Raw genomic sequence first — 24,717 nt, 5'->3', positions numbered from 1 at the left:
AATTTTCATAACAGTTCAAGGTCAAAACTAAAATTTTTGCTTATGCTACAAATATGAAATAACTAAAATAAAGTTGTTTAAATGACACAATAAAAAAATTAAAAACCTTAATATTTGACTGATTTTATATATAATAAAATATTATGCAACTAAAACTATTTTCCACTAAAATTTAAAACCATTAAATTAAAATATTTAAAAATAAATATCATAATAGTTAGTATATGTTACGACTCATACAACATATAATACGTGAAAACCAAATACTCACAAGAAAAACTACCTGAATTCATCTTTAAAATACCGTATCCATATATAGTCAAAGAAAAAAGGAAGAAAAGAAATCAAAACAATATCACTGCCCCAATAAGAAATGAACGTGGATTCAACTTTTCATTCTTCCTTTCTTTTTCTTTTAAATTCAATTAAACTTTTAGAAACGCAAGTCTTCTTTATCAATTATCGTTGTAATAAAATTCAAAATCATACAAATATCATTAATATTCCATTTAATTTGGAATTCAAGAATAAAATTGAAACCATAATCTATATATATATATATAAAATAGAAGAATAGATTAAAAACAAATTATATATTCAATTACAGGTATACATTTAATCTATATTCATAAAATCCTAAAATTAACAAAAAAATTCAACATAAATACAAAATATTTAATATATATTAACCAAAATACCAAATCATAACATAAAAATCACAAAACTTAAAACAAATATTTCAAAAATTAAAGAAAATTAATTTATTCTCAATGATTTAACATGACATGGCTTGAATGTCGCTTGTTGGAATCGTAAAACTCTGATATAAAACTTAAAACCGTAAACTAAGATCTGCCATGTTAGATCATCAAGAACAAAACTAGATGTGGAACTGTACTTGAATCTATTACTATATTGAAATCTTCAAGTCTTTATGGTTTTATTATTCCAAATTAACACACAAGTATTTTAGAGATGCTAACTCTTTTTTTTCTTAAGAGGATGTTAAAAAAGTTAGCTATGTGTAATTGGGGACCATAATTTTAATATATAACTTTTGTACAATAACGTTAATTTCTAATCAGTCCATCATCAATTAAAAATTAGTTACTGGAGTATTCGTCCCATACTTTATTTAACAGTTGAAACTCAATAAATTTTCAATAAATTAGATCACTTTTAATTTTAGTATCTGCTATATTGGAATTCCCAACCAATTGTGTCTTTGTATCAACCACCCTGTAAGCCCCATACAAAGGATAGGCTGGTTCGCTTGAAGAGAATCTTTTCTATGATCAGACCTGATGATGTTGTGTATAAATAGGGCTCCGTAAGATTCATTAGAATAAGTGATTTGGCATAATCCAAATTAGATTTTAGTTTTTTTTTTTTTTTACTTTCTTATCTTAATAGTATGAAAATGCATTCATTTTTTTTTTGCATCGACCTGATTTCATTAACTATCGGAGTGAAGCAAGGGATCTAAAGAAGAGCAAAGGCTAGATTATATTAGTAACAAGTAAGTCCTTTATATGTAAAAGATCTCGATATATTTTTGGGATAAAGGTGAATCGCAAGGCCTAAGACGACCCATAAAGCATTTGATCACGATCAACTTTGTATGCCTACTTGAGTATTGAGCATTTACCTTTAAAAATGAAATTCCTTGGAATGTATAATCGCAACTCCATAAAATGGAATCAAGTAACTTTTTTCTTACATATGGAACCATTCATATATATGGGGATAACATATAGATTTATTTTAAACATATAGAATATAGATTTATTTTTTAGGTATCCGTTTGTATCCATTTGATTTGATTGACTTTTGCTTGAGCCAGATGATGAAAAATTATCATGTCCGGTTCCTTTGGGGGATGGATCTTGAAAAATTCACCTATCCTAATAACAAAAAAACCTAACTTGAATAATCCTGTATTAATAGATAAAATAATTAAGAGATAAAACAGCTAAAGGTATGGGTCATAATTATTATGGGGAACTCCCACGGCCCAATGATCTTTTATATATTTTTCCAGTAGAAATTTTCGGTACTATTGCTTGTAATGTGAGCTTAGCGGTTCTATAATCTTCAATGATTGGTGAACCCGTGGATCCACTTGCAACTCCTTTGGAAATATTACCTGAATGGTATTTCTTTCCTGAATTTCAAATACTTTGTACAATACCTAACAAGTTATTGGGTGTTCTTTTAATGGTTTCAGTATTCACGGGATTATTAATAGTACCATTTTGGAAAATGTTAATAAATTCCAAAGTCCATTTTGTCGTCCAGTAGCGACAACCATTTTTTTTATTGGTACTGCAATAGCCCTTTGGTTAGGTATTGGAGCAACATTATCGATTGATAAATCCCTAACTTTAGGTCTTTTTAAAATTGAATCAATTAAAAAAAATATCATGATTTGTTTATCTAGGGAGTAGTCACTTCAAAGTCAAAGTGAATTCTCCGTAGATACATTTATTCAATTCTGGTCCGAATCTATGGATTATGCTGAAGTTCCGAAATCCATTGGATTAAAAATTTTGATAAATCAATTTCAAAATGCTTTTTCTACTTCTTTTCTATAATGCCCAATATTTGTTTTACATCTTCTATGCGAAAGTGTTCAATTTTCATAAGGTCTTCTCGACTGTAATTCAAAAGGTCCAATAATTTATGTATATTGGACTTTTTGAGACAATTATCGATCCTGGAAGGCAATTTTGATTGGTCAATAAAAAATGTATTTCAATGCTATTTCTTTTTTCTTTTTTATTAGTTTAACTAATCTATCATGAAACGGGAAAAAAGGTAAAGTAACATCATGTTGATTATTTTCTAAATGTAAGTTTTCTTCTTTTGCATGTAGAAAAAGAATAAATCAATCAATCAAATTGTGAGAGGCTTCATGAAGTGCTTCTTTTGGAGTTAAACTTCCATTTGTCCATATTTCTAGAAAAAGTATCTTATGTTTTTCATTATCATTCCCATAACAATGAATACTATGATTCGTATTTTGAACATGCATGAATACAACATCTATAGGATAACTTCTATCGTGAAAATTCTTTGGCGTTTTTATACCATATCCTCTATTTCTCTCGATTTGTAGTCCAATACACAAATCAATTGGTTCAGTTAGGTTGGCTACATGAGGTGTATTATCAACGATTTCCATAGAAGGTGGTAAGATGATGTTTTGAGTAGTTACATATCGAGGACCCTTGGCACAAATAAAGGTGTTATGAGTTCCATACAATTCCTTTTCAATACAATTTCTTTCAAGTTTATTAAAATTTCATGGACTGATTCTTGAATACTTACTATGGTAGAATATTCATGTGGTATTTTGTCAAATTTTGCATGTGTAATGCATGTTCCTTCTAGTTCTCCAAGCAAAGCTCTTCACATCGCAATGCCTATTGTGTCGGCTTGGCCTTTCATAAGTGGAGACAGAATAAAACGTCCATAATAAAAGGGCCTTACTATCTGTGCTTGATTCAACACACTTCCAATGTCGTGTCTGGATCAAAGTAGAGGCTTTTACTTTCTCTTGAACCATAGTAATATTATTTTATTTGATCAGACCATTGAATCATTTATTTTTCTTGAAATCTCTTTAGTGTTTATTTCTACACACTTTTTTAGGGGGTCTACAACCATTATGTGGCATAGGGGTTACATCCCATACGAAACTTCATAGTATACCACTTCTACGAATAGCTCGTAATACTGCATCTCCTCTGAGACCAGGACCTTTTATCATAACTTCTGCTCGTTGCATACCTTGTTCTACTACTGCTCGAATAGCATTTCCTGTTGCGGTTTGAGCAGCAAAAGGGACACCCTTTCTTGTACCCTTGAATCCACAAGTGCCGACGGAGGACCAAGAGATTACCTGACCCCGTACATCTGTAACAGTAACAATGGTATTGTTGAAACTTGCTTGAACATGAATAACTCCTTTTGGTATTCTACATGCACTTTTCTGTGCACTACTGCGCCCATTCCTATGTGAACCAACTTTTGGTATAAGTTTTGCCATATTTTATCATTTCATAAAGATAACTCAGAGATATATGGATATATCCATTTTATGTCAAAACAAATCTTCTATTTTTATTTGTTTATTGCTTTCTTTAAAATTAGTTCCTTTTCTTTCAGGAGTTCTTTTTAGAATAGAAAGATTATCCTTGTCTTTGTTTATGTCTAGGGTTAAAACAAATTACAATAATTCGTCCCCTCCTGCGGATTAGGTGACATTTTTCACAATTTTTATGAATAGAGGCCCTTATTATCATAGTTGTTATTCTTTAAATTTTTTCGATTTCACTTATTGGAAGAAATTAAGTTTCTTGAAATTTGAATTGTATCCCCTTAAAGGAATATTGAAGTTGATAATATGTATTACTTCATATTTTTCTTTGACATAGGAGACTATTGAACACCTATGAAGAGGTGGTGAAACCTATTTGAAGGGTAGGAGTAGTTAGTTTTTCTTGCACGACTATTGGGAGGCCAAGTCATTGGCTATTTAGTTGGCAAAGTTTTGGGGGAAGTTTAGGAGTTCCATGTGGCACATTTCATGGTCCTTGCTGTTGCTTTTTGGGGATTTGTTTTCTAATTAAGTGTTGCTTGTAACTCTTTTATTTTCTCATTCAATAAAATTGTTATAGAAAAAAAATTGATACTGATACTTTAGTACTAAATAAAAATATTTCAAAGTTTAGAGAATAATTTAAAAGTTGAGTCATAGTTGGAGACGTTTGATGTAAATAATCCACATTCATAATTTTTAACGGTTTTAAAAGGCATAAGCCAAATATTTTGGGACTCCTGGTCCTTAGAGCATCCCTATCTCTATATTGCTTCCTTGTTTCCCTTCTCTCATGTCTCTCCATTGTTTCAATGCTTGTTAAGTATTTGAGAAAGAGAGAGTGAGTGAGCTGACTCGTCGAGTTTCTTATAAACAAAGAGAAAGAGAGAGAGATGGGAAGGGCTCCTTGTTGTACAAAAGTTGGGTTGCATAGAGGTCCATGGACTCCGAGAGAAGACACGTTGCTTGTCAACTACGTTCAAACTCATGGTGAAGGTCACTGGAGATCACTTCCAAAGAAAGCTGGTAGCTAAATTCCTCAATTTTAACTTACAAATCCACAAGGCAGGCACTAGTACTTGGTTTGAAACTAAAATGATTCCATTTTTCTTGCCAAATCTGTGAAACTTTCAGGGCTACACAGGTGTGGAAAGAGTTGCAGGCTGAGATGGATGAACTATCTAAGACCTGATATTAAAAGAGGGAATATATCCACAGATGAAGACGATCTCATCATCAGATTACATTCTCTTCTCGGCAATCGTTGGTCTCTCATTTCCGGGAGGCTCCCTGGTCGAACCGATAACGAGATTAAAAACTACTGGAACACCTATCTGAGCAAAAGACTTCTAAGCCAAGGAATCGACCCCAATACCCACAAGAAACTACCAAAGCCAGTAGTTCAACAAGTGAGCAAGAGAAAGAACAGCAGAGGCAGCAATAACAAGCAGAATCCGAAGAAAGCAAAGACAACACTTGAGCCTGCAGTGATACCAAAGGGCCATCTCCCAAAACCCAGTAAGGTGACTTCAATTTATTTTCCAAGAAACGACAGCTTCGACCAATGCAATACGTTTAGCACAGTGTGTTCGAGCCAAGGAGAAGAAGAGGGTATGGGTACCCAGGCTATACAAGGCCCTTGGTCAGAATATGTAAGCAATGGTGAAAACGGGACCGGGTTTCTTTCAGAGTCGGGGTGCCACCCTCGTGTGCCAAGTGAAGATGATAATTCTCTAGATAAGCTTTACGAAGAGTATCTGCAGCTTTTGAAGGCAAACGAAGATCAACTGCAGTTGGATGCTTTCGCTGAATCATTGCTGGATCTGATTGGGAAAAAAATATGTATGTATGTATGCATGCATGCATATATTAAAATATCCTGTTAATGTCTGTACTTTTACAAAATTTAAGATTTAATCAATTTAATTAAAAATTTCCAACTATTTTGATTTGAAAATTCTAGTCACATCATTAAAATTTTAAGTACTTTTTTATCAAAATTTATCAATTTGACATATTGATTAAGTTGTCCTCATATGACGTGTTATATGATTGATAGAAAATAACTATGTTAGATTGAAAATTTTAACAGAAAATATCAACTATCATAGTGATTGGACTGAAATTTTTAAATTGAAAAAGTAAAGGGACTGAATTTTTAATTTTTAAAGTATAAGGACTAAATCTCAAATTCTATAGATGTACAGGGTGTAATGGCATATTTTAACAAAATAGGAAAAAAAACAAAAGTGGCATATCGTTGTTATTAATTAATTACGTTTGAAGGTCAAACGGAATTTTCTCTCAAAACAGTTGGTTGAATTTTAGATTTCACGTGCTTACCTTCTTCTTCTTCTTCTTCTTTTTTGTTTTTTTTAATTAACAACTAGATTCGCAAAAAAAGAATCTAGATTTCTTTCTCGGAAGAATGAGGGTACAGATCCGAAAAAGACAAAGAAAACAGAAACAAGATCCAGCAGCCAAAGTGATGTTATATATTTGTGATTGGCCTTCCCTTTGCAGCTCCAAGAAAGGTTCCTCAAAGCTTCAAAAGGACAAATTGATGAATCCATGCATGATTACGGCTGAGCCACTTCCTTTATTGGAATCAGCCACATGAGAGGAGGTCATGTGCAGTGGAGTAGGAAAGAACAAATCTGGGGGAAGATCAAATCAACCATTTGAGGAGAAGTCGAGAGCAATGGCAGTGGCAATTTCAAAAGAGAGTGGTTGCAAGCGTAACCCTAATCATCCAACCATATTAGATAATTTATATTTAAATTTTAATCCAATGTTAATAATGAATTGTAAAATTACTTTGATGTTTATACATGATATACTGTTACTATATAAGTATATACACTTATAATGAATTATTTAGTATTTTTGCTAAAATTTATTTTTTGTCATAAACCACTCTTTCCTTCTTTCTTTTTTCATTATAAAGCCACTCTTTTCAATCTTTATTTAGTATTAATATTCAGTAAGTTAGTGTTGTTCTTTTAATTTATAACAGTAGGGGCGATATTAAATTTTTTTAGGGTCCAAATTAAATTATAATTTTATGATAGTAAAATGTAATTTTATCATTTTATCTTTATAATTTTTAAAGGATTAAATCAAATTTTATATTTTTAAGAAGGCCAAAGTGCAATTTTAAGAGCTTAAATGAAAAACTTTTCATTTTAAAAGTGCCAGCCCATCTAATTTTAGCCTTGTATAATAGTATTTATAGCGGTATTAATTTTTTTTAATTTGTTCGGTTTTAAATTATAAATATCTTTAATTTATAAGAATATTATTTATGTTATTGATATTATTTTTAAATATATTTTAATTTATAAATGGTGTAAATTTATATTAATATTTAAGTATGTGTTAACTTTTTATTTATATGATAATTTAAACAAGTTAGAGATATATTTTAATTATAATATTATATTTGCAATTTTTAGGCTTTAGGATATATTTAATGTAAGTTATATGGTTTTGTGATTATGGTTTTGTAATTTTATTTTGTAATATTATGTAAGATAAATATTATCTAAAATTTGTAAAGTTTAGTTTTTATTTATTTATAATCTTATTTTTATTTTTATTTATGAGATTATTGAAATTTATTTTTAGGGTATTTCACTAGTTTTTAGTTATTTTATAATGTTTTCTTTATTATTTTATTTTTATATAAGTTATCTTAATATTTTTTATTATTTATGTAAGTTATATTAAGTTTTGTAACTTTTTTTTGTTTTTTAGCTATGTCTGCTATCTCTGGCAGGTTTTAGGGTTTTCTTTTTTTTTTTGTCCTTGTATTAATCTGTCGGCGCAGTGGTGCCCTTCTGCGATTATCTTTTATCTTGGGAAAGCACAGTAGTTACTCAACACGAGTATCAATTATGGAATCTGATTTTGCTGAACTTTCAATTAATGAGGAGGAAGATGAGGTTTTGCAAATTCATGGGGAAAGAGATCCAGATAGGGAGAGGGGGTTCTTTCAATTAGTGGGTTGTTTTTTAACAGCCAGTGTCATCCATTTTCCAGCAATGAAAAGTACAATGGCAAACTTGTGGCATCCTGTCCGTGGTGTTCAAATTCGAGATCTGGGGGAAAAAAGGTATTTGTTTAAATTTTTTCATATTATGGATATGGAAAGGGTTTTAAAGGGTTCACCAGGGACCTTTAACAACTATTTACTATTGCTATACAAGTTGCAAAGCAGGGAGGATCCATTGAAAGTCCCTTTAATTTTTTTCACCCTTTTGGGTTCAGATCCATGATATTCCTTTTGGTTTTTTTCTCTAAACGATTGGTGCTGCAACTTGGGAATTTTATAGGGGTTTTTATAGAGTATGACGGTTCTAAGTTAGGGAAAGAGAATTGCAATTTTATGAGAATTCGAGTTCAAGTAGATATACGGTAGCCTTTGATAAGAAAGAAGCAACTTATGTTTAATGGTCAGTGTTCATATGTTCGATTTAAATATGAACGACTGACTCTTTTTTATTTCTATTGCGGTCGTTTGGGACATAGTGATTCATTTTGTGAAGCAAAAATGGCGTTAGGGGTGGAAATAGCAGAAATGGGATGGGATATAACATTGCGGGCTCAGTCTCGAAGGGCCTTGACTATGAAAAGTGTTTGGTTACGTGAGGAAGGGCAGAAAGTATGGGGTGAGAATCAGGAGGGACGTCGAATGCCAGGAAATAATTTAGGAATTCCTGAGAAGATATTGGGAATTAAAAGCAATATAGATTCCATTTTGGGAATAAATTTAGAAGGGAGAGAGTATAAATCTCACATTCAAGGAGAGAACTCAGGGATGGTGGATAGTTTTAATGCTATGGATCATGATCTTGAGCATAGAGTGTTAATGGGGGAGGAAGGCAAGAAACGACAAAGAGGGGATGTTGAAGGATTGGCAGGAAAAGAGGGGGTAAACTTCATGGAGGTGAGGAATAAGGGTATAAGGGAACCCACCCATTTATTATCGGCAGTTGCCAAAAGGCAAGCCGACCGAGCACAATGAAAATCATAACCTGAAATGTCCGTGGCTTGGGGAGCCAGCGGACAGTTCAAAGACTTTGACACACGTTGAAGTTATATAATCCTCAACTGGTCTTTTTTATGGAGACAAAAATTGGCAAGAGTCAAATGGAAAAAGTTCGAAGAAGTTGGGTTTTTTAAATGGGATTGAAGTTGGATCACATGGTTCTAGAGGTGGATTGTGTTTAGCATGGAAAGGAGATGTCAGTGTTTTACTCTAAAGCTTTTCGACTAGCCATATTGATGTGATAGTTGATGATGTGGATGAAGGTACTAAATAGAGATTTATCGGATTTTATGGTTCTCTTTATCACAATGATAGAGATGCTACATGGGCTCTTTTAAGACAACTGAGTGAAGTTGAGGGACTCCCATTGTTGGTAAGTGGGGATTTCAATGAGATCATGTACGGATGTGAGAAAAGAGGGGGATTACCGCGGGAGGAAGGAAGAATGGAAGCATTTAGAAGGGCGTTAGAGGATTACAATTTAATGGATATTGGCTTTTCTGGGAATTGGTTTACATGGGAGAGGGGTAATTTGCCAGAGACTAATATTCAAGAACGATTGGATAGAGGTGTAGCTACTGATAGCTGGTTAGCTTTGTTCCCAGATTTTCAAGTTAGGCATCTACCACATTCCTTCTCCGATCATTGTCCACTGCTCATCAATACTAAATGCGAAGATATGAGGTGTGTAATGAAGAGGTTCAAATTTGAAGCATAGTGGGTGCTAGAGGAGTCATTTATGGGTGAAGTTAAGAATATTTGGGAAATTTCCTCAGGTGACTTACTAAACAAGTTACAGTATGTCCAAAGAGGGTTGCTTAAATGGGCGGCTAGAATCTGATATAATAGAAAAGCAAAGAAGGAGATGTTGCATTTAAAGCTGACAAAATTGTTAGGAGAAGACAGAAGCAATGAGAATCTGGCGGATCTTATTGATACAAAGGTGGATCTTAATTTTGAGATTGAAAAGGATAGGAGGTATTGGGAGCAACAGGCGAGAGTCAATTGGCTGAAACTAGGGAATAAGAATACTGCCTTTTTTCATAGGCAGGTGACACAAAGATGGAGAAAGAATTGTATCCAGAAGCTACAATATGACGATGGCAGGGAAACTGAAGTTATTGAAGAAATGGAGGAGATAGCAAGATCATATTTTCAGTAGTTGTTTCTAGCTGGAAGGAGAGGGAACTATGATCACATTCTATCAAGCATTGATCGGTGCATTTTTGAGGAGGATGATTCAAAACTTAGGGCTGACTTTACAAAGGAGGAAATTCTTGAGGCATTGAAAGAGATGGGTCCTACAAAAACACCAGGTGAGGATGGTTTTCCAGCACTATTCTATCAGAAATGTTGGCCAATTATTGGCGAGGATGTCATGTCTTATTGTCTAAACGTGTTGAATGGAGGTACAGATCTAAGCTTAATTAACAAGAAAAATATTGTGTTAATCCCAAAAATCGTGAAACCCATCTAATATTACACAATTTCGACCTATTAGTTTGTGTAATGTATTATACAAATTGATAGCAAAAGTTAATGCTAATTGTCTTCGATTGGTGATGGATAAATGTATTGATTTAGCACAAAGTTCTTTTATGCTAAGGAGATCGATTTTTGATAATGTGATTCTGGCTTATGAACTTCTTCATACTCTGAAGCATAAAAGAGTAGGGAAGAAAGGTTTTATGCCAGTTAAGCTGGATATGAGCAAGGCGTATGACAGGGTTGAATGGGGCTTCGTCAAAGGGTTATGAAGAAAATGGGTTTTAACTCCGATTGGGTAGACTTGATAATGAAATGTGTTACTATAGTTTCTTACTCAGTAGTTTTTAATGGTTTTATTGGTTCAATATTCAATCCTTCTAGAGGTCTTAGACAAGGAGATCCACTAAGCCCATTTTTATTTCTATTTTGTGGGGAAGGCCTATCTTGTAATAGCCCAAAATTGGGTCTAGTTGGAACAGAGGTTTCGGGACCACAAAATCTGAGATAAAAATAATTATTTTATGATTATTTTGAGGTCTATGATATGATTGCATGATTGTGCGAAAATTTCATGAAGAAATTCTATGCATAAAGTGCTCAATTTGAAGTTAGGGACTAAATTGAATAAGTTGCAAAACTTGCATTCTAGAAGTTTCTAGTATGAAATTGATTTGAAATATTAATTAGGAGGTCTTAAATAGCAATTTGACCAATTTCTAAGTGATGGAAAAAAATTGGACACGGATGGAATTTTTAAAAGTTTAGTAAGGAAGGGCATTTTGGTCATTTGGTAATTAAAAGAAATAAAAAGGGAAAATAAAGCCAAAATTTACTCATCTTTTTCATGGAGGCCGAAACTAGCATGGGGGAAACCATGGCTAGGGTTTTCAAGCTTTCCAAGCTCAATAGTAAGTCCGTTCTAACCCCGTTTTTCAAGTTCATTACGTTTTTGGAATCTCGGTAATTTGATTAAGCTTATTCTAGCAATAATTTAAGCTAGGGTTCATATTTGGAAAAATACCCATAGGTTAAATGTGTTTATTTTGCTGTTTTATGATAGAATATGAGGTTTTAAATTATGTTAGACAACTTGTGCTACTTGGTTTTGCGTGAAAACGAGTAAAAGGGCTTAATCGGTAAAAATACCTAATAGTCATAAGTATATGTTAGAGTGAGAATTTGATGTTGCCATAGAAGGGAAAAGTGATCAGCATGTCATAAAACATAAGAATAAGGGATGAAGTTTAATTCCCGAGCCTAGGGGCAAAAGTATAAATATGCAAAAGTTTAGGGGCAAAATTGTAATTTTTCCAAAGTTTGAGTTAAGGACTGTTTTGAATATTACATTAATTAAATAAGTAAAATATGATGTTTTAGATCCGGGAAAATGAGATTTGAACCTAGAATGAGAGAAAAATCGAAAATTGGGAAAGTTGGTAAAATGATCGTTTTAGTATCGAGGTAAGTTCATATGTATAATAAGCATTAATTTATGCATGTTTCAATGTAAAATTGATATATTTATTATAATTTCGAGGTGTTGAAAGTATGTAAGTTGGTATGATAATAATCTGACAATAATGTTGTAATTTATATTTGAAAGTTAAATTTAGTGAATTAATTGAATTATGTTAAATTAAATGCTTATGGTGCCAAGTTTATGAATTGATTTAAAAATATGTCTATGGTACATGAAGTGCATTGAATTATCATACATAAATGTGATTTCTATGATTATGGATATTATGGGAAATTGTAAGTTCATATGATTTTAATAAGGCAATGTGTAATTTAATGTTATTGCCTTGATATTAAATGAGATGTAAGTTTATATGTAAGTAATACATCAATATTACTTGTATTATGATATTTTTAATAATATTGGAAATATGTTTGTGGATAATTACTTGATTGGTGAAATTGTTGGAAAAAGAGAAATCCGGTTGAACCTTGGAAAGATTGGATGATACAGATAGTATGTAGCTAGGTCACATGTATGGTGCTGAGTGCACATCATGTGTACAAGAGAGCTACAAGACATTATGATGTAGCTAGGTCGTATGGGTGATACTATGTGTACACCATGTAAACAAGAGAGCTACGGGATATGTAACACCCCAAATCCGGCCTGGATGTTATGACCGGATTTGATGCGCCACATTGATGCGTTCAAAACACTTAGTTTGGAAAAGCTGAGTTGGTGTTGTAAAAGACACTTTTAAAAGTAGGTTAAAGTGAATGGAAGCTGCGCACCAGGTAGGAAATCAGAAAAAAGAGGAGGTGAGTCCGTCGGACTGCTTAAGTACCAAGCTCTTCCCGGATCCAATCCTAGACATGCACACATCCATTACCACACTTTATCATCTCGTATAATTTTGAGAAAACCGTTTGGTTATGCTCGTCTTAAGAAAATGATTAAGTTTGAAAACGTTTGCTTAAAATATTTATTTTCTTGGAAAAAACATTACTTTGCAGAAACTTTGCGCGTCATCGTGATCTTTTAAAAACAAGTAGTTTTTATAAAACGAACCCTAGTGCTAACCAGTTTAATAATCCCCAAAATAAAATTAATTAAAAAGAGCGGCCTTATTACAACTTTAAGCATAATAAAATAATCCAAATTAAATGCTAAACTTATTTAAAATCGGCAATCAATCTTCATGGCCACTCTGAATCCCTTGACCCAAGTCCACCAACTAGGGCTCACCTGCAAGGATGGAAGAGGAAGGGGTGAGTTTGGGAAAACTCAGTGTATACAGAAACCCATCCAAAGCCCAAATCAGCTCGAGCCCATTGGGCCTAAGCCCTATTCAGATAACAGTACACAGTGGACCGAAGCCCTTTCGAATACAGTAGCAAGGCCTTAGCCCCTTTTTACATAACAGTGTGGCCCATAGGCCCAGTTCAGTAACATGAGTAACAACAGTAATAATGAATGCAAGCCCATCTGGGGAGACTACTCAATCCACCAACCGCTACACTACCCCGTACCAACCCTACACTCCATGTGGGGAATATTTCAACCCACCCAAATTTACACTCCACAGTTAAAAGAACGCACTCAAATTCATCGATTGAGGCAAAGCCTCCAGTACGTGGATGAACCACTTTCAGTACTTCCTCCATTAATACCCCAATCCCATGCAACAGATATTAATAAAAGCATATCATGTAAAATACAACATTGATCAATCATGCAGTTCAGCCAATTTAAACCCTAGGGGTATATCGGTAATTTTGCTCTTTAGGGGTAATTTCGGTAATCTACGCAACTACACAAGCTAATTTAGTAATTTTTAACAGTTTTATGCAATTTGATTCCACCATCTACCTAACAGGCTAATTTGCCCATCTCTTACCCATATTGGTCCGTAAGCCCATTGGGCCCAATTTTGGCCCATCGAGCCCCTTTTTTCGAAATATGCTAAAACGTCACACGAACTTGCTTACCACCTTGCGGTGCCAAATCTAACAATTACTCTATGACTTGAGAGCATTCGCATACTCACATGACCATGAGATGCCAGAATTTTGGCATTTCGGCTTTTACCGAATTGAACTAAGAAAGGGTGTTCGGTACACACCTGATTTGCGACGACTGCTTCTGAGATCCCTTTCGATGTCCTACAATTTATTAGCACAGTTCTTATTTACAAACCATAATCACTAAACCCCCAAAACTTACTTATCCATGATCGAACCATATCCCTAAAAAGCCTTTGAAACCTTACCTTTTTGCCAAAATCGATAGCTAGCTCCGAATCCGATTGCTCCAATGATTCACGCTTTTGATCCAACACTTAGGAAGACTCTAATCACCGAAAGAAAACATCAGTTACAATCCCTTAAAGCCATATGCCCAAATCGACAACCTCCCTAGATTTTAGGGACTTCGGCTTTTTCGAAGTTGTAAAATAAGACTAGATCTGAAGTGATGAGCACTTACCACTTGTTCCTCTTTGATTTCTACGTAGATCTGATACAGATTTATCCTCTAAACGATGGTAGAACTCGAATCTAGAAGATCTGAAGTTTCGACTATAAGTCCCTAAATCTATGGTATTTCGGCTTTTTAGGTGATGAAGAAGATGATGGTTTGAAGCTATAACCTTGGAGTAACGTTGCCGACAGATATTAATGGTTTAGAGAAGATGAATGTTGATCACAAGGAACAAAAATACTGAAGGATTTGGCTTTGGATAAATCGGCACAAGTAGTGAGTTTTCAGGATTTCGGCCTTTTAATGGCGATTGGTGATGAAGGTTTAATGGAAGATGGGATCGACAGGGAAGATGAATAAGATGGCCAGAAGGTTTCGGCTAGAAGGAGAAGCATAAAGGAAGAGAAAACATGGAGGAAAAGAGAAGAAGAAAATTCGGCACAATGAGAAATAGACTTGTGTTTTCGGCTTTTGTGAGAATTCAGAAAAGATGAAAGAAAGCTTTCAGGTGGCTAACCCTAATTCTCCAAGATAGAAAAGAAAAGAACCTAACCCTAATATTAAATTAGAGCAATCAGCCCATCTCACTAAGGCCCTTGTCGAAATTTACTTGTGTGATCACATGCCTAGTACATGCCTAAAAATTAAAAGAAAAACAATATGCCTACCTTACAACTTGAACCTGGACCTCCAATTCCTTCCCAGCGCCACTTTTTAGGAACTTAGTGGCGTCACCTTGCCACTTTACCAAGGCCTTATTTGTGTCATAACTTACGCAGTTCTTCTTAAAAGCCCACTTAACCAAATCTCCTATTCACTTAAAAATCCCACCTTGATATTTTACCGTGTTTAGCTTAGTCTTGGGCCTTCTAAAGGTCTACTAACACATTTAAACATAATTCTAATATTTAGAACATGAAAATTTCAAGATTTACTAAAATCACAAAAACCCAAAAATCCCAAAAATCGTATGCGTTACAACTAATATTTTTTCTCCTTTTCAATAATAATAATAATTTTATAAATATATCTAATAATAAAAATTTAAAATATCCGTAATAATAAATACAGTAAAAATTTTCTAGTGGTAATTTAATAAAATCAATTTTTTTCTGAAACGATAATATTTAAAACTTCCTAATTATTCTGGTTTTCTTCTATTCGAATCCCAGACTCAAAACCCAACTCTTCTAGGCCCCAAATTCAGGATGTTACAGGATATATGTAGCTAGGTCGCATGCGTGGCTCCAGGTGAAGGACACCATGTAGACAAGAGAGCTACGAGATAAATTGGCTAGGTCACATGGGTGGTACTGAGTGTTCACCATGTGTACAAGAGAGCCGAACTATATGATGGGTGGAGCTATGTGCTGAAACCACCAAGTATCGAGGATTGATCCGAAGTGTTCAACGGGAGACTCTCTATGTATTACTTTGTGAGTTTTGTGATGAATAAGTGCATCAACTTGGTTATTTGAATGGTGTGTTCATTAAGTGACCAGGATGTGGTAAGATTATAAACAAGTAAGTTATACATGAGGATGATTTTATGGTGACCTTGTGATCGTGGGCCTATACTTGTAATGTATGAAATGTGGTGAAAATGATTTGTGATATGTATGTTAAAATGAGATTAATACAAAGAAAGTGTGAAAGAGTGAATTAGCAATAAAACTGTTTTGGACAGTAGTAGTGATGTGATTTTGAAAAATCACCAAAAATAGTAGAAATTGAATCAGAGACTGAATAAGATTTTAAATTAAAGCTTAATAAGTCTATTTTCATATAAAAGAAACAGAGCAAGAAAAGGAGTTCTATATTTTGATATATTTATGTTTTTGTGAGACTGGTTAAGAATGATTATGTGATTCCCTGTTCTAACTTTGGAAAATCACAAAAAATTGGATAAATATAATTAGAGGCTTAAAATTATATTTTTAAAATCCCTAATGAGTTTATTTTCAATATAAATTAACAAGAACATTATCCGATTTCTTTATTGTGAGATAATTAATTTTTAGTGAAGAGAAGTCAGAATTGTCAGAATGTGAAACAGGGGAAATTTTAATAAATAAACTGTACTAATTGGCTAAACCAAAAATTATGAAAATTTTGTGGTGCAAAGATATGTGAGTCTAGTTTTACGGAAAATTTACGGATCTTAATTTAGAGCTCTGTAGCTCGAATTATAAATAAGTAAGTGACTATGACTGTTGTGGACAGTTTGATGTGAGCATTTATTAGTAAATTGTGAAATCGTACTTACAAGAATGCTATATACATTAAGGATGTGGAATGGAAAGGAGGAGGAAAATAAATATATGTGGAATACATGGAAACTATGGTATATGAAATATTGATATAATGAAATAAATGATATGTGTTTATAAGAAAACAGAAAGAGAATGATATGTATCATGACATGTATATATATATATATATATATACATATATGACTAGTCTCAATGTAATGCTTGTAGGGTATGGAGTTGAATTAAAATGTTTTAGGCAAACATGTTATTTATGCATCTGAATTGTGGTATTTTATAAAGATATGATCTAGTTTTAAATATGAATGCTTGATGATTAAGTGAAGATATTGGTAAGATGATAATCTTGGTATAAATGTATAAGTGGTACTATAATAAACAAGGTAAAATGAGTATGAGAGACACATGTATGATGATATACAAATGCCATGTTTGTGGTTTAATTGAGAATATTTAATCCTTAAATGAATACCATGTTATATGCTTTTGATTTTGTATAAGTGTGTAAGAGATTAAGGTTGACCATAGCTTGGAAAATAGCCTAGGTATATTCCACACAGGCAGAGACATGACCATGTGTCTCAGCTGTGTATGGAACATGACTTTGGGACACGGGCGTGTGGAGCCTTAAAGCATGAAATTTCTATGATTTTCGTAAGTTCTCGATTTAGTCCCGAACCCTTTCTAAAGTATGTTTTAGGCTTCGTAGACTCAAATAAGGGACTATGTGTAAGTGAATGAACGTTTTGAAATATGAATGAAATTTTATGGCCCATATTTTAGTTTAATGTTTGTATGTTTGTCCGGTAACGCCTCGTACCTTGTCCCGGCCTCGGGTACGGGTAAGGGGTGTTACATTTAGTAGTATCAAGGCAGGTTTAGTCGATTCTTGGACTAACATAGCAAGTGTGAGAGTTTAGTTATACATGCTATAAATATGTGATAGTGTGATGTCTCCCGACACTAATGAGGACCATTTTGTTTAAAATGAAGTATTCTCCAGCCGAGCTACATCTGACCATTTAATAGTAATATTGAAGTATTTGAATAAAGTGTAGCTATGATGTGTTAAACTTGGGAAGGTATGAATAAGAATTCGTGCTATATGTATATGTGATAATATGTCAGATGAAAGTTTATATAGTGATATATTTATTCATATTTGTTTGGCCTACATATGCTGTTGCATGCTTGACTAAATTAATTAGTAAATGTGATGACTAAAGTTATTCAAAATTCATAGAATGTATGAGTGAGTGCACTTGTTTGAAATGATATAATTGGAAATTTTATGTAAGACAGATATGAATAATAAATTGTTTGAAGTGAATAGTATGATTATAATGATATATGTGGATAATGAAAAAAATGTGTCATATAGATATACGTCAGAATCGTGTTAGAGACTGTACGACCTCACCCCCTTACCGATGAGGTGTATATAACAGAAATTCATGAGAATCATATTGACTAAGTTCCTAAATGTGGAATCAAAGTGTTCAGTGATAAAATAATTATAGATATGACCAGAGACTGAGAATGGTTGACAAGTGAAGGTCAGAGTTAGAGAAATATCAGAGTTGACTGAGTTATCTTGGGATTCAAATTGATGACAGAGTGTTTCTGAAAGTATCGTCTTGAAAAAAATTAGTAATGCTGGAAATTATGAGAAAGATACTAAACTTCACTTCAGTAAGATTTTCAAGGACGAAAATCTCTAAAAGGGGGGAGAGTTGTAATAGCCCAAAATTGAGTCTAGTTGGAACAGAAGTTTTGGGACCACAAAATTTGAGATAAAAATAATTATTTTATGATTATTTTTAGGTCTATGATATGATTGCATGATTGTGTGAAAATTTCGTGAAGAAATTCTATGCATAAAATGTTCAATTTGAAGTTAGGGACTAAATTGAATAAGTTGCAAAACTTGCAGTCTAGAAGTTTCTAGTATGAAATTGCTTTGAAATATTAATTAGGAGGTCTTAAATAGCAATTTTACCAATTTCTAAGTGATGGAAAAAAATTAGACATGGATGGAACTTTTAAAAGTTTAGTAAGGAAGGACATTTTGGTCATTTAGTAATTAAAAGAAATAAAAAGGGAAAATAAAGCCAAAATTTACTCATCTTTTTCATGGAGGCCGAAATTAGCATGAGAGAAACCATGGCTAGGGTTTTCAAGCTTTCCAAGCTCAATAGTAAGTCTGTTCTAACCCCGTTTTTCAAGTTCATTACGTTTTTGGAATCCCAGTAATTTGATTAAGCTTATTCTATCAATAATTTAAGCTAGAGTTCATATTTGGAAAAATACCCATAGGTTAAATGTATTTATTTTGCTGTTTTATGATAGAATATGAGGTTTTAAATTATGTTAGACAACTTGTGCTACTTGGTTTTGCGTGAAAACGAGTAAAAGTGCTTAATCAGTAAAAATACCTAATAGTCATAAGTATATGTTAGAGTGAGAATTTGATGTTACCATAGAAGGGAAAAGTGATCAGCATGTCATAAAATATAAGAATAAGAGATGAAGTTTAATTCCCGAGCCTAGGGGCAAAAGTGTAAATATGCAAAAGTTTAGGGGCAAAATTATAATTTTTCTAAAGTTTGAGTTAAGGACTGTTTTGAATAGTACATTAATTAAATAAGTAAAATATGATGTTTTAGATCCGAAAAAATGAGATTTGAACCTAGAATGAGAGAAAAATCGAAAATTGAGAAAGTTGGTAAAATGATCGTTTTAGTATCGAGGTAAGTTCATATGTATAATAAGCATTAATTTATGCATGTTTCAATGTAAAATTGATATATTTATAATAATTTCTAAGGTGTTGAAAGTATGTAAGTTGGTATGATAATAATACAATAATAATATCTGTAATTTATATTTGAAAGTTAAATTTAGTGAATTAATTGAATTATGTTAAATTCAATGCTTATGGTGCCAAGTTTATGAATTGATTTAAAAATATGTCTATGGTACATGAAGTACATTGAATTATCATACATAAATGTGATTTCTATGATTATGGATATTATGGGAAATTGTAAGTTCATATGATTTTAATAGGGCAATGTGTAATTTAATGTTATTGCATTGATATTAAATGAGATGTAAGTTTATATGTAAGCAATACATCAATATTACTTGTATTATGATATTTTATAATAATATTGGAAATATGTTTGTGGATAATTACTTGATTGGTGAAATTGTTGGAAAAGAGAGAAATCCGGTTGAACCTTGGAAAGATTGGATGATCTGAGATAGTATGTAGCTAGGTCACATGTATGGTGCTTGAGTGCACATCATGTGTACAAGAGAGCTACTAGACATTATGATGTAGCTAGGTCGCATGGGTGATACTATGTGTACACCATGTAGACAAGAGAGCTACGGGATATATGTAGCTAGGTCGCATGCGTGGCTCCAAGTGAAGGACACCATGTAGACAAGAGAGCTACGAGATAAATTGGCTAGGTCACATGGGTGGTACTGAGTGTTCACCATGTGTATAAGAGAGTCGAACTATATGATGGGTGGAGCTATGTGCTGAAACCACCAAGTATCAAGGATTGATTCGAAATGTTCAACGGAAGACTCTATGTATTACTTTGTGAGTTTTGTAATGAATTAGTGCATCAACTTGGTTATGTGAATGATGTGTTAATTAAGTGACCAGGATGTGGTAAGATTATTAACAAGTAAATTATACATGAGGATGATTTTATGGTGACCTTGTGATCATGGGCCTATACTTGTGATGTATGAAATGTGGTGAAAATGATTTGTGATATGTATGTTAAAATAAGATTAATACAAAGAAAGTGTGAAAGAGTGAATTAGCAATAAAACTGTTTTGGACACTAGTAGTGACATAATTTTGAAAAATCACCAAAAATAGTAGAAATTGAATCAGAGACTGAATGTGATATTAAATTAAAGCTTAATGAGTCTATTTTCATATAAAAGAAACAGAGCAAGAAAAGGAGTTCTATATTTTGATATATTTATGTTTTTGTGAGACTGATTCAGAATGATTACATGATTCCCTGTTTTAACTTTGGAAAATCAAAAAAATTTGAATAAAAATAATTAAAGGCTTAAAATTATATTTTTGAAATCCCTAATGAGTTTATTTTCAATATAAATCAACAAGAACATTATCCAATTTCTTTATTATGAGATAATTAATTTTTAGTGAAGAGAGGTCAGAACTATCAGAATGTGAAACAGGAGAGATTTTAATGAATAAACTGTACTAATTAGCAAAAGGAAAAATTATGTAAATTTTATGGTGCAAATATATGTGAGTCTAGTTTCAGGAAAAATTTACAGATCTTAATTTGGAGCTCTGTAGCTCGAATTATAAATAAGTGACTATAACTGTTGTGGACAGTTTGATGTGAACATTTATTAGTAAATTGTGAAATCGTACTTACAAGAATGCTATAAACATTAAGGATGTGGAATAGAAAAGAGGAGGAAGAAAATAAATATATGTGGAATACATGGAAATTATGGTATATGAAATATTGATATAATGAAATAAATGATATATGTTTATAAGAAAAGCAGAAAGAGAATGATATCTATCATGACATGTATATATATATATATATATATATATATATATATATATATATATATGACTAGTCTCAATGTAATGCTTGTAAGGTATAAAGTTGAATTTAAATGTTTTGGAAAAACATATTATTTATGATCTGAATTGTGATATTTTATAAAGATATGATCTAGTTTTAAATATGAATGCTTGATGATTACTTTGAAGATATTTGGTAAGATAATAATCTTGATATAAATGTATAAGTGGTACTATAATAAACAAAGTAAAATGAGTATGAAAGACACATGTATGATGATATACAAATGCCATATTTGTAGTTTAATTGAGGATATTTAATCCTTAAATGAATACCATATTATATGCTTTTAATTTTGTATAAGTGTGTAAGAGATTAAAGTTGACCAAAGCTTAAAAAATAGCCTTGGTATATTCCACACAGGCAGAGACATGACCATGTGTCTCAGCCGTGTATAGAACATGACTTTTAGATACAAGCATGTGGAGCCGTAAAGCATGAAATTTTCATGATTTTCATAAGTTTTCGATTTAGTCCCAAACCCTTTCTAAAGTATGTTTTGAACTTCGTAAACTCAAATAAGAGACTGTGTAAATGAATGAACGTTTTAAAATATGAATGAAATTTAATGGCCCGTATTTTAGTTTCATGTTTGTATGTTTGTCCGGTAACGCCTCGTACCTTATCCCGGCCTCGGGTACGGGTAAGGGGTGTTACATTTAGTAGTATCAAGGCAGGTTTAGTCGATTCTTGGACTTTGTATATTTGTCAGGTAACGCCTCGTACCATATCCCGACCTTGGGTACGGGTAAAGGGTGTTACATATCTAGTCTTATGAGATCAGCATTGAAGGATAAAATCCTCCGTGGTGTTAAGGCAAGCAGAAGTGGCCCACATGTTTCACATTTATTATTTGCGGATGATTGCATTCTGTTCGGTGAGGCTACAGAAAGAGGGGCGATTTTATTGAAGCAGATTTTGTACGAATATAAAGGCTGTTTGGGACAGAAGGTTAATTTTTCCAAATCTACAATTTTTTTCAGCGCAAACACTCGAGAAAGGGATATAAGTTTGGTAACTAGAGTACTTAGGGTACGTTGTTCAACTGATCCTGAATGGTATTTAGGTTTGCCTAATTTAGTGGGGAGGAATCAGAGAGCGTCCTTTCAAAATTTGAAAGATAGAATGCAACAGAGGATTGATAATTGGAGTATTAAACATCTTTCTCAAGGTGGTAAGCAGGTTTTCTTTAAGGTGGTTATTCAATCCATTCCAACGTATTCTACGTCGTGCTTTTTACTTCCTAAGTCCCTTTGTACAGAATTGGAAAGATTAATGGCAAAATTCTGGTTGTAGAAAAGTAGGGATAAGAAAGGCATTCATTGGTGTGCCTGGAAGGATATGTGTACTTCTAAAGAAGGTGGCCTTGGATTCCGAAAACTTGATAATTTTAATATCGCGCTACTAGCGAAACAGGGATGGCGTTTAATTACTTATCCGAATTCGTTGTTAGCTCAAGTTTTGAAAGACAAGTATTATCCGTCGACAGATTTTTTAAAGGCGTGATTAGGGAACCTACCTTCGCTTACCTGGAAAAGTATCTGGCCAGCCAGAGAAGTTCTAGAAAAAGGCTTGTGCTGGAGGATAGGCAAGGGGAATTGTATCTCCATCTGGGATGGAGATGTTACAGTATCAAAGAGGAAACACAAATATTGAGTTAGTCTCAAACTTGATTGAGGAAGAAAGTAGAACATGGAAAACAGATTTAATTTTTAATACCTTTGATGAGGATATTGCAAAGAACATCCTGTCGATCCCTTTGGCAATGTCTTTACATGATAATTTCCAAGCTTAGGGTGGAGAACCATCAGGTACCTTTTCGGTTAGAAGTGCCTACAAACTATTACAAAGGACTACTCGAATTCCTAGTAATAATACTTTACAGACCAAAAACACAGCTTTTTACAGAAAACTATGGGATTTACACATTCCTTCGAAAATTAAAGTTACAATCTGGAAAATTTCCTGGAATTATATCCCTACGCTAGCTAATTTGAAATTGAAGCGAGTTGCAAATGAAGCCTGGTGCCCCAGATGTCGGCAGTTAGAGGAAGATAGCAACCATGTTTTCAGAATATGTCCTATATCGACAGAAGTTTGGAGGTATTTAAACTTCTCTTGGGTGCTTAACAATAGTATTCAGAGTATTTTGGTGTGGTTCACCTGGGTCTTTAAGCGAGGAACAAAAGAACAGTGCCGATTATTTTCTTGTGGGCTTTGGCTTTTCTGGTCAAACAGGAATCAATTCCTGCACGAAAGTAAAAATAGAAAAGGTAGAGAAATCTCTCGACAAATAAGCAGCTATATCTCAGAGTTGCAAAGCTTAGAAGAAAAACTACTTATCTCTGATACAGGAAGGATTTTTACCCATGAAGATCGAAGGACGAGGGTAGTGACCAACATCTCTCCAGGTCTGCCTCGGGACTGCTTGTTCGTGACACGTTAGGGGATATTTTGGTTTCAAAGTCGGTTATCCATGAAAATGTCGCCTCACCGTTCGCGACGGAAGTACATGCAGGAGCACAAGCAGTAAGGTTAGTGATTTTATTGGGTCTTTATGAATGCGACATTAATGGAGATTTAAGAACTGTTATAAAAAATGCCAGAGTACAAATAGGGATAACTCGATTATTGGGGCTATAATAAGAGACATTCAAGATATGAAGCATTTCTTCCAAAAACTAAGCTTTTACCATATTCCAAAGTCAGAAAACACCTTTGCTAATGTGATTGCAAAGGAAGCGTTGAAAGAAAATAAAGGTCATTACCTGGATGGAGGAATTCCTGAGCATGTTTGAAGAGTTCTGGAAAGGAGAAGGCCACAGGCTCCAGATTGAGGAATTGAAATGGTCTTTTGGAAACGTGTAGCAGAAGGCTAAAAGATTTTGGGGGATTTGAAGAGTTCTACTGTTAAAGAGCTGTGCAGGTGCATTGAAGAGATAAGACGTTTTGGGATATAGCTGTTTTCCTATCGGCTAGAAGTTTCTAGGGCAGGTTTCCTTTTTTCAATTTTAATTTTAATTTTTGTTTTGTTTGGGCCATCTTTGTTGATGTCCAGTTAGGAGGTTTTGGGCTTTCCAGGCCTGATTTTCTTTTATTTCTTATTCTCTTATGTCTGTTCCTTGGTCTATTGTTCAAGTGAGACAGTCTATGTTTTGATTTTTTCTTTATAAATCTAGTCGATTTTCTCAAAAAAAAAAAAA

At 33.2% G+C, this 24,717-nt stretch overlaps 2 protein-coding genes and 1 long non-coding RNA gene across 4 annotated transcripts; 1 reads left to right on the top strand and 2 right to left on the bottom strand.

Moving 5' to 3' along the window:
* Nucleotides 1-3,703: 3,703 nt before the first annotated feature.
* LOC128296341 (30S ribosomal protein S11, chloroplastic-like) lies at nucleotides 3,704-4,051 on the bottom strand. Its single transcript, XM_053031510.1, has one exon. It carries the CDS (start codon nucleotides 4,049-4,051, stop codon nucleotides 3,704-3,706), a length of 348 nt encoding a protein of 115 aa, XP_052887470.1.
* A 789-nt stretch (nucleotides 4,052-4,840) lies between these two features.
* On the top strand, nucleotides 4,841-6,035 carry LOC108468542 (myb-related protein 308-like). Its single transcript, XM_017769421.2, has 2 exons — nucleotides 4,841-5,128; nucleotides 5,237-6,035. Exons 1-2 carry the CDS (start codon nucleotides 4,996-4,998, stop codon nucleotides 5,986-5,988), a joined length of 885 nt encoding a protein of 294 aa, XP_017624910.2. The 5' UTR covers nucleotides 4,841-4,995; the 3' UTR covers nucleotides 5,989-6,035.
* A 16,850-nt stretch (nucleotides 6,036-22,885) lies between these two features.
* Nucleotides 22,886-24,514, bottom strand: LOC108467427 (uncharacterized). Of its 2 annotated transcripts, none has more exons than XR_001868828.2 (3): nucleotides 23,882-24,514; nucleotides 23,234-23,762; nucleotides 22,886-23,091 (listed from the first exon to the last, which is right to left on the bottom strand). It is a non-coding gene; the product is annotated as an uncharacterized LOC108467427 (long non-coding RNA). The 2 variants fall into 2 exon arrangements; XR_001868827.2 differs by having other exon boundaries at nucleotides 22,886-23,124; nucleotides 23,882-24,513.
* Nucleotides 24,515-24,717: the final 203 nt, after the last annotated feature.

This window comes from Gossypium arboreum, chromosome 8, assembly GCF_025698485.1.
Source record: "Gossypium arboreum isolate Shixiya-1 chromosome 8, ASM2569848v2, whole genome shotgun sequence".
In the NCBI taxonomy this organism is placed as follows: Eukaryota; Viridiplantae; Streptophyta; class Magnoliopsida; order Malvales; family Malvaceae; genus Gossypium; species Gossypium arboreum.
The sequence above is the reverse complement of the archived record's forward strand: the minus strand, read 5'-3'. Positions and strand labels throughout refer to the sequence as shown.

Excerpts from the sequence above, each read along its gene's own strand:
- LOC128296341 (XM_053031510.1), bottom strand. The coding sequence starts at position 4,051 with ATGGCAAAACTTATACCAAAAGTTGGTTCACATAGGAATGGGCGCAGT.
- LOC108468542 (XM_017769421.2), top strand. The coding sequence starts at position 4,996 with ATGGGAAGGGCTCCTTGTTGTACAAAAGTTGGGTTGCATAGAGGTCCA. Across the intron at positions 5,129-5,236 it reads ATCACTTCCAAAGAAAGCTG|GGCTACACAGGTGTGGAAAG; the intron begins GTAGCTAAATTC and ends TGAAACTTTCAG.